We start from the raw sequence: 10,289 nt of genomic DNA, 5'->3' as shown, positions 1-10,289 counted from the left end.
GGGCCCACCAGCCGCTTAGCCTCGCGAGGGCTGGCGTACGGCAGTGCGTGGGCACCTGGCCCTGTGACAGGGCCAGGGTGGAGCTCCTGGCCAGCTGTGGGTATCCCCTGACAAGGCTTCTGCGTCTGCCTAGGAGGGCCAGGGGCTCTTTCTCATCGGCCCCCTTGCTACTCCCATCTCCTCCCTGCACCCTGGAGGGCAGGCCAGGACCTGCTCTTTGGCTTCTTGTGACCACAGGCCTCACCGAGCACTTGCTGCTGCCTGGATCTGAGTGTCTGCAGTCTCCTTCCCTCCTGAATTCCGAAGGCCCAGAGCCAGAATGGCGGCTCAACCCCTCCAAGGGGAGAGTTGGGAGCTACTGTAGGGATATGGCCAAGATATGGCCCACCTCTCATAAAAATGACTTGCTTTGGGACCCGGTTTCTCTGTGCAGTTTATTGTCTGAGAGCCCAAGCTGTGCATGGGGGGAGGGTGGCAAAAGAGGCGGGGGTGGGGGGACACACAGACGTGGCAAGAGGGAAGTAGCCAGGATGTCCCTCTTCCAGCCCATCCCTCCCTGCATCCGGGCAGCACCCAGTGCCCTCCCTGCCCTGGGGGAGCAGAAGTGGGCACAGCAGCGAATGGCTCTGAGGACAGTGAAGCCGCGTGATACTCACTGGAGCCTCCCCAGTTAGTCTGAAAGCTGGTCTCTTAGAAACGCCTTCTTCCCCCGCAGTAGCCTCTCCTCTCCCCATCTCAGCCCCCCCAGTAGCATCATCCCATGACCATGGCTGGGTAGGGGGAGAAGGTGGGAACCCCCAGATAGGACAGGAGAAGCTTCTAGAGGGAGGAAGGGAGGAAGTCCAGTTTAAGTGGTGTTTATTAGTAGGTGGGCCCCTTCTGTCCCCAGGGCCCTCTTAGGAGGCCCTGGAAATGTGGGCTCTCTCCACCGTAATGCACTGTGTTCTCCCTCCCCACTCACCAGCCCCCTCTCTGCACGCCACCAAGGCCTTTCTCTCTGCCCCCCTGTGCCCGTTCCAAGCCCCATTTAAACCCCTTTTCCTCGTCTTAGCCCAAGAAGAAGCTGACTGCACCCCCTGACCCGGCCACACCCAAGATCGTGCCTTTTGACCTTCTGCCTGAGACTGAGCCCTTTGACCTGAAGCCTGAGCCAGTGCCTGAGCTCCCAGCCTTTGAGCAGACACCCAGGACACTGCCCTATTACCCAGAGCCTGGGCTCCCGCCCACCCCAGAGGAGCCAACAGCCGGTGGGGACATTTAGGGTCGCCTGGGTCCCATGGGGGCTGTGGTCCTGGGGTGTCCCTCCAGCCCCGGCAGCTCACTGCTTGGTCATGGTCAGTGTTGGGATAGCCAGCCATGCCAGGCAACCGCCCCTGTGGCTAGGGGATGGGCACTGTGAGAACACTGCTGGATTATGGAGTTGAGGCGAATGTGCTATCTGCAGTGGTGTGTGCACGCAGTGGGGAGGTGAAGGGAAGGGCCCTCCCTCCCCTACTTCTTGTTTTCTGTTTTAACAATAGACGCTGTCAATGCCATACTCAAACTGCACCCAAAGGCCGCCCTGCACGAAGCTGCATGAGTCTGTGCATGGCTTCTGAGTCTCCCTTCCTTTCCCCAAGCCGCCGCCTCCTCAGGGACAGCCAGTCTGGCACACAGCCTCTTTGGAGGGGGCCCTTATGGGACCCAGGCCTGGGGTCTGTTCTGTGCCCTCTCCAGCCTCTCCCTGTAGCTGAGGAAAACATTTACACTTTTTTTTTCCCCCCAGTGTTTTTAGAAAATGTTTTGCAAAGAGATCCCTTATGTTTGCCAGATCCTGCCTTGGGCGGGGCTCCCTAAAGCTGCCAGCCTGGAGAGACCAGAAAGGGGACATTTCAGCTGGCTCTAGCTGGGGTCCTTGGCCCCCCATAGCACAGTATTTCTCAATTTTTTTTTTTTTAAGTTTGTCCATTGTCTCTTCCATGAGTTAGAGAGGCAGAGAGTGCAGCACTCCAGACAAGGTCTTGGTGCCACAATCCACCCCCAGCCGACCCCGGGTCATGGGCACATGTGTGCCCAATGTGCACAGGACAGTCTATGGCTGCCAATCAGGGGAGGTGCCAGCTGGTGCCCTCTGAGGCTCACCCACACGGGAAGGTTCTGGGTTTGTGTCTAGAGACCTCCTGAAGGACACTGGGCATGCGTGTGCCCATGACCTGGGGCTGGAGAGACCAGAAAGGGGACATTTCAGCTGGCTCTAGCTGGGGTCCTTGGCCCCCCCATAGCACAGTATTTCTCAAAATTTTTTTTTAAGTTTGTCCATTGTCTCTTCCATGAGTTAGAGAGGCAGAGAGGGCAGCACTCCAGACAAGGTCTTGGTGCCACAATCCACCCCCAGCCGACCCCGGGTCATGGTCACATGTGTGCCCAGTGTGCGCAGGACAGTCTATGGCTGCCAATCCGGACCCCTCCCATGTGGGCCAGCCCCTCAGGGCATCACGTTTTACCTGTGCACCACCGTCCAGCCCCAACTTCTTTTTTCATGATCATCCCCTTTTTAGATAGTTTTCCCCTAATAATCCACCTCCTCCGTGATAGTTTAGGATGACAGATCTACTGTATATTTATGTACGATGACTTTAGAGGACCACAAACCACTGGAATAGCGAAGTCTCTTTCCCCACCCCCTCACATCAACTTCACCCCTCCCCCGGTGGGGGGCTGTATCACTCCCACTGAGAATGTGTGCTGCAGTAGAAGGGAAGGGCCCTTCTGCCTTTGGTCTCTCTTAGCTTCCTGTCTTGACAATCTAAAGTGGAGGTCCTAAGTTTTGGGGGTTTTGTTTTAATTAAAAAAATTTTTTTTCTTTATATCTTCCATGAACAACAGAGACAGACAGACAGCACCCCCCACAGGGTCCTAGCACTGTGATCCACCTGCACCTTAGCCAGCCCGGTGGTGGACGGTGGTGCACAGGTAAAACGTGATGCTCTGAGGGGCTGGCCCACATGGGAGGGGTCCGGATTGGCAGCCATAGACTGTCCTGTGCACATTGGGCACACATGTGCCAATGACCCGGGGTCGGCTGGGGGTGGATTGTGGCACCAAGACCTTGTCTGGAGTGCTGCCCCCTCTGCCTCTCTAACTCATGGAAGAGACAATGGACAAACTTAAAAAAAAATTTTGAGAAATACTGTGCTATGGGGGGGCCAAGGACCCCAGCTAGAGCCAGCTGAAATGTCCCCTTTCTGGTCTCTCCAGCCCCAGGTCATGGGCACACGCATGCCCAGTGTCCTTCAGGAGGTCTCTAGACACAAACCCAGAACCTTCCCGTGTGGGTGAGCCTCAGAGGGCACCAGCTGGCACCTCCCCTGAGTTTTTTAGTTTCTACCTTCACCTCTCCTAGTCTGTGCCCTTTTCTAACCTCCTCTCTAAGCAGACCCTGAGTCTCTGAATGACCTCTTTAATGTCTCTCTGGCCATTTCCCAGCAGTGGCTGGGGACAGAGCTGGTTAACTCCAAGTCAAGAGGGGCTCCCGCTCAGAGCGGTGTGGCACTGGTCCTTTCTCCCTAACGAATGTGAAGGACCTGGTCAAAGGCCAGGGCATGAAAGGTGCTCAATTCAATTATAATCCTATCAAAATCTTCCTAAACCAGGGCTAGCAGGTAGCATGGAGGTTAAGGCACTGAATCCCACATGGCTGACTGCACGGTTTGAATCCTGAATCTGGCAGCTTGAGAATCATGCCGGGCACCTGTGCGTGCATGCCCGAAATCCTAAGAGCAGAACTGAGGAGAAGGGATTGTAGCATGGCCACCCCCCTGGGGGTGACTTATCACTTTCCCTCTCTCTCTGTAAAGAGCATGCACTTTAGAGCAGACTGGGAAAAAAAATGTCTTAAACCAGAGCTTAAGTTTATATACCAAGGTTGAGGTTGGGGTGGAAGAGGCTGGGAACCTTCCTGGGGCTCCTTTAAATCCTCCCTGGTCTGGTACCTTCCTGGGTTGGGGAGTTATGTGTCTTTGGGGGGAAGGGGGCAGGGGAAGAGTTGTGTATGCTTTTGCTCAGACCTGGTCATTAAAGGTAACTCTGGAAACCAAGCCTGTTGGGAGTGGTGGTTTTGTTTAATAAAAATGGGAAAACAGAACAAGCAGAGCCCTCCTCCTTGCCACCCCCTGAGGCCCATCCTTTGGTTTAGGAGCTCTGCCAGGGAAGCAAGGGGTGGGACGTGGGTGCCTGGCCTATGTGCCCAGGGTGGGGGGAGGTGCTTTTGGATTATGTTGGTGGTTGTTGTAGCAACAGGCAGACTGGGTGGGCCCAAGCAGCACGCCAAGGCTGTGAGTCATGGAGGAAACCTGGCTTGGAAAAGAGGAGAAAAGAGAAATCCAAGAATGCAGGGGAAAAGCTAATCGCAGTATACCCTCTCTGGAGCCGGCCTGCTGGGCTTCACCTTCGTCTAGGGATTCAGGACAAGTTGTTTCTTTCCCTTTGTTCTGACTTCCCACCAAGAAGACAGCTCCTCTGCTGTCAGCCCTCACGCTAGGGGAAGCCCCAAGTGAATTATATCCCCCAAGATAGCTTTCTGCTCTGAGGAGACTCCCCCAAATCCAGAGATAAAACTCCCCGCACTGGGATTGCTCCCTGATGTTGGAGTTTCAGGCCTTTCATTAGGCCCTGGAAGATGAGACTGGCTACAAGAAGCCTGCATCCAGCTCTGTTCACTTCCAAGCTTGGCTGGCAAAGACCTTTATCTCGGAAGCCAGGGGTCAGGCGAACCAGCCAGCTCAGCCTTTAGGGGTTGGGGTGCAGCAGGGGGAGGATCAGGGATGCTGGGGGTGGGGTAGGGAGACAATGAGGATTTGTTTTCCAGCAGCTGGGACTGTTTCCTGACTGTTCCCTGCCAGTCGCCCTTAATCCCTCCCTAACCCCTGCACATTGTCTGAGTTGAGTGAAAGGAGGGGCTGTCCTCCACCCTCTGGTCGGGCTGGGTGAGTGGTTTTTAGTCTGAGAGACTATAAAGAAGAGAACAGAGCTGAAATGTTTTTTTAATACTGGAGCTACAAGTAAATTCTGGGTAGAGATGTATGAAGAGGTAGTAGAAAGTTTAGATCCTAGAGAGTCCTAAAATGATGTGTAATTCCTAATGATATGCACCCCAGTAGGGAAGAGACTGCAGAAGGGCACCCCAAGGGTACAAATGAAAATCAGAGAGAATGCTAAGAGAGGTTGGGACCTTCCTACACTCAGAACAACGCCTCGGTGTATAAGAGGCCAAGAAATGGACAGAATGCCCTAGAATGCCCATGAGAGCAATTAGCCATCTATGGTAGGTGGAGACTACAAGTCCCAGCATGCTCTGTGCCCAGGTCACCTTGCCTGCCGGGAGGTGTAGTAGGGTAATAGAGAGCTGGAGGTGGCTTGCTGCCCAGCAAAGCTGGTGCCCAGTTAGGAACAGAAGTGAAGCCAGCATTCCCTCTTTGTCCTGCTAATGCTGTTGACAGGGAGGGAAGGAAATGGGAGGGGGTGTTCCTAGTTTCAGTGTAAACCAGGAAACTCCAGAGGGAGGTGGATGGGAGGGAAAAGGAAAGACGTTGGGGCTGGGGAAGGAATTTCTAGAGCAGGTGGTGCAGAGATACCAAAAGGCCAATGTATAAGGGTGTATGTGTGTGTGTGTGTGCGCGCACGCGTGCATGAGCGCATATACATGTGTTTGTCTACAAGAGGGGTCAGTTTTATGTTGCTTCATTTGCTCAGAGATGGATTTTTCTTAAAATTACAGCGATGATCTTTAGAAAACCCTTTGGAGGGACCAGCAGTTATTGTAATGGCTATGTCACTGAACTCCCATGTAGCCGACCGTGGTTTGAATCCCAGATCTGGTGGTTTAAACTCATGCCGGGCATGTGTGCACACGTGCCCAAGATCCCAAGAGGAGAATGAAGGAGAAGGGATTGCGTTGTGGCCATCCCCCCGGGGGTTGATTTCTCGCTTTCTGTCTCTCTGTCTCTCTCTGTCTTCCTGGCGAGTGCACGCGCCCTATAGCAAAAACCTCTCCAAAAAAAGAAAAGAAAAGAAAAGAAAACCCTTTAGAAAAACTAGTCTCTTAGAGCTGGCCCTGTGGTTTGGTGATTACGGGAGCCAGATCCCACATGGCCAACCACACAGTTTGAATTCTGGTCCTAGGAGCTTGAAAAACACACCATGTATAGGTGCATGTATGCCCCAAATTCCAACAGGATGGGGAAATGGAGAAGGGATTATGGTGTGACCATGTCCTATGGAAGGGTGCTTGCTCTCTCCTCTATCTCTCTATCTTTCTCTTTGGCTAGTCCATATGCCCTCTGGAGAAAGAAATAAAGAAAAAAGAGAGAAAGAGACAGAATGGCATGCAGTGGGGGAGGGAATGGTCTGCAAGTGATGTGGCAGTTAAGGTGCTGGACTCCCACATGGCCAATCATCATCCAAGTTCTGGACCTGGCGGCTTGCTTTAAGTATTTATTATTATTTTTATTAAATTTGACTAGAGAGAGACAGACAGGAAGGGAATTTATTATTATTATTAAATTTGACTAGAGAGAGGCAGACAGGAAGGGAACGTGAGAAAGCCAGCCACCAGGTACTGGACTTGAACTGCATTCTGCCACGTGGGAGTGCAATGCCTTAACCACCACATCACCTGCCGGCCCCAATAAAATAATTCTTAAAAAGAAAAAAAGAAGCAAAGAAGCCACTATCTCCCATTCCTTCATTTGAAGTTTCTAAGCTTTTTACGGATCCAAAAAAGGAACCTGTTTCTATTCAGGGTTATGCCTCTCCCTTTTTGTGCTCAGCCTCCCCCACCTCCTGGTGGTGGGGGTTTCAGAGGATGACCCTGAGATTCTGAAACGCTGGCCTAGAGTCAGACTCTTAGAAAATCTTCCCAGGATGGAAGACTGTGCTGGTGCAAGGTCTTACAGAAAAAGAGGGAAACAAGGAAGAGCTAGCTCTGAGCTCCAGGATCACGGGTCTGGGACCGCTAAGCTACCTGAGTTCTTTGGAACTCAGGCCTGGGGGAAAAGTAATAGAAAGATAATCCCTCTGTTCTAGTCCAAGGTGGGGAAGTCAGAAATGTTCGTACTGGGGAGAAAACATGCTCTTGGTTTCCAGTCAACATCTTCCTCTCTCCCCTATCACCTGCTACATTGTGGGGAGGAGGGGAGAGTGACCACTGGTGGAGCCCACCAGTACGAGGAGGTCAAGGAAGGGGGCGGCATGGGCCATAGCTCTTTTACCCAAGGTTAGTTCTGCAATGGTTTGTCTTTGGAAAATGTCCTCCTTTTACTTTCCCTCCAAGCTATCCTACTTGAGGGCCACCTGAAACTGGCTGTGAGCTCGTACCCTATTCCCAAGCACGCTAAGCAGACTCTCCCAAACTCCCTTGCTTTTTGGCCTGGCTGGGGCAGTGTGTGATTTCGGACAGCAGAGGGCGCTCTGTCCCTTTCCAAAGTCAAGCTGTGCGCGCCGACGCGTAATCAGATGGGTGGCCAGGATACCCGGCGCTCGGACAGGGTTGTAGGGCCGCAGAGAAGTACGTTTGTAACACAGCCCGATCTCCGACCCGAAGCTCGGTTCCCTCCTCGCGTCCTCTGAAGAGTTACCACTCACTAGTTCACACTGCGTGCCCACGATGTGCCCAGCTCTGCGCCAGGCTCTGGGGGTACGCGGCCAACAGGTCGGGTTGATTTCACGGGTGCTATGCCGTTCCCCTTCCTCTCACCAGGATCGTCCCTCCCGGCCCTGCTCCTCTGTCCCGTCTCACCTCCGCTCTCCTTTCCCTTTAGGATGAGGTGAAACTGCCGGCCAAACTGAGCATTGGCAAGTCGCTGAAAGAGTCAGAGGCGCTGCCCGAGAAGGAGGGCGACGAGCTGGGCGAGGGCGAGCGGCCAGAGGAGGACGCGGCGGCCCTCGAGCTGTCGTCGGACGAGGCGGTGGAGGTGGAGGAGGTCATCGAGGAGTCGCGCGCGGAGCGCATCAAGCGCAGTGGCCTGCGGCGCGTGGACGACTTCAAGAAGGCCTTCTCCAAGGAGAAGATGGAGAAGACCAAGGTGCGCACCCGCGAGAACCTGGAGAAGACGCGCCTCAAGACCAAGGAGAACCTGGAGAAGACGCGGCACACCCTGGAGAAGCGCATGAATAAGCTGGGCACACGCCTGGTGCCCGCCGAGCGGCGCGAGAAGCTCAAGACATCTCGCGAGAAGCTGCGCAAGTCCTTTACGCCCGACCACGTGGTCTACGCGCGCTCCAAGACCGCGGTGTACAAGGTGCCGCCCTTCACCTTCCACGTCAAGAAGATCCGCGAGGGCGAGGTGGAGGTGGTGCGGGCCACCGAGATGGTGGAGGTGGGCGCCGACGACGACGACGAGGGCGGCGCGGAGCGCGGCGAGGCCGCTGACCTGCTGCGCGGGAGCAGCCCCGACGTGCACACGCTGCTGGAGATCACCGAGGAGTCGGACGCCGTGCTGGTGGACAAGAGTGACAGCGACTGAGCAGGGGTGCGGGCTCCGCTGGGGGCGCCTCGCTCCGCCTCTCCCCGCCCCCGCTCCACTCCTCTCCCTTCCTGAACTTTCTCTGTCGCTTTCTCCCTCAGCCTGCCTTGGAACGGGTTGAGGTCTTTTTCTAAATCGAAAACCCTTCTCCTCTAGTTGAAAAGCACCCCTCCAAGTCCTCCAGCTGTCGAGACCGGAGAGCGGAGAGCAAGGTAGCCCCCCCAAAGGACAGCCCCGATTGGACACAGTCCAGGTGGAAACTGGTCGTCCAAGTCAGGGATCTAGAGAAAATGGCTGATTCCACAGTTGGATCTCCCTTGGGGGCAGCCCTCCTTTCAGCCCTACCCATGCACTCACCCTGCTGCCATGATTCCTGCTCGCTGCTGCTCTTCTTACTACCTCTCGCCCTGATCCCTGGAGGTCTCAAAGCCAACATTACCCAAAGAAGAGTGAATTCTGAAGGGGACCCTTGCCCCCTACTAGAAGAACATGAAAGCAGCGTTGGGGGAAGCCTGGGGCAATGGGGGAGGGAGGGTGGAGTGAGCCCTGACCCTGGATGAGGCTTCAGCTAGGCTGTGTCTGCACAGGGTCCCATCAATATAGGCTGGAGCCCGGCGGAGCTGGGGTGGGGCCGGGGAAGGACACATGTGCACGGTTCCGCATCTGCACACAGGAGCACTGCCTATGGCTTTGGGAAGGAGAATGGGAAACGGGAGAAAGTAGAAATGAGTGAAGAGATGAGTCCCCTTTATTAGCAGCGTGAAGAACCCAGGACAAGAACCCCATCTTGCTGGGGTTCTCAGAGGACAGCAGGACTATTTTCAAGGTCAGGAGGGAGGACAGTGTGAGAAAGCTATGATCTAAACAGGAGAGAGAGAGAGGATAGAGAGAGAGAGGCCTCACAAGATCCCTCAGCTGCGGTCTGGATGGCGCCCCCAGGAGCAGCCCATTTCTCAGAGCACAGAAAACGACGGTCCCAGAAGAGGGCAGCCCAGAAGAGGGCAGCAGCAGGCTGCCGGGAGGTGGCGTTGGGGGCGGTGCTTAGGGCAGGCCACCACGCGGAGAGCTGGCGAGGGTGGGGAGAGCCCTGGCACACTCCGCACTCCGTGCAGTTTCTTTTCTAGATCCTTCTCTAGAGCTAGCATCATAAAGCTGCAGAGCTTGCCAAGACCTTCCTGGCTTGTTTCCTTGTTCTTGGGGCAGTGGCTTTCCTGAATCTTTGGGGGGGAGGGACTGCTGATTTCTGCAGTCCACTCACAGGTTCTCTTCAAGACGCTTGGGTCCCCTTCAAGATGCTTCAGCCCGCGTTCTTCCCCATTAAAGGGGACTGGCCAGAAGCAAGGACAGCCCTTCCCCTCAAGTTTCTCCCCGCTCCCCATCGACCCTCACTCTTCCATATCTTCCTTGCTCTGTTTTAGCTCATTGTTTTAAGGGGTGGGGGGAGGGAGCCTAGGGACACAAACCTTTTATACAGTACAAAGCTTTGCCTTTTTTTTTTTTTTCCCTTTTCCTATTTTCAGCTCCCTTCTTCCCTCTGAATGGTTGGAGACACATCAGTTGAGGGAGGATGGGCTTGCGGGACAAGGTCCCTTGGTGCTGAGGGGCTGAAGGGGACTGAGTTGTGAGCAGTTGTAGTTTCCTGCAGGCTCTGGGGAGCCTCTCACGTCGCTGTGTCCTGGTGAGCAGCCTGACCAATAAACCCTGCTTTTCTAAAAAGGATCGGTGTGGGTTGTATTCTCTGAAAGCAGCTACAGAGCGTGAGCTAGAAAGCACAGGAAGGACCGAAGG

At 54.7% G+C, this 10,289-nt stretch overlaps 1 protein-coding gene across 1 annotated transcript in view; it reads left to right on the top strand.

Moving 5' to 3' along the window:
• Positions 1–10,220, top strand: part of CAVIN1 (caveolae associated protein 1) — a gene marked incomplete at its 5' end in the record, with an annotated part of 17,072 nt that extends 6,852 nt beyond the window's left edge. Inside the window, 1 exon segment of the mRNA XM_006156058.3 lies at positions 7,797–10,220. Within this exon segment, the coding sequence (XP_006156120.2) occupies positions 7,797–8,501 (705 nt within the window).
• Positions 10,221–10,289: the final 69 nt, after the last annotated feature.

Source organism: Tupaia chinensis, unplaced genomic scaffold (genome assembly GCF_000334495.1).
Source record: "Tupaia chinensis unplaced genomic scaffold, TupChi_1.0 Scaffold000477_1, whole genome shotgun sequence".
NCBI classification, from domain to species: Eukaryota; Metazoa; Chordata; class Mammalia; order Scandentia; family Tupaiidae; genus Tupaia; species Tupaia belangeri.
Note: the sequence above shows the minus strand (reverse complement) of the source record. Positions and strands in the feature narration are given on the sequence as shown.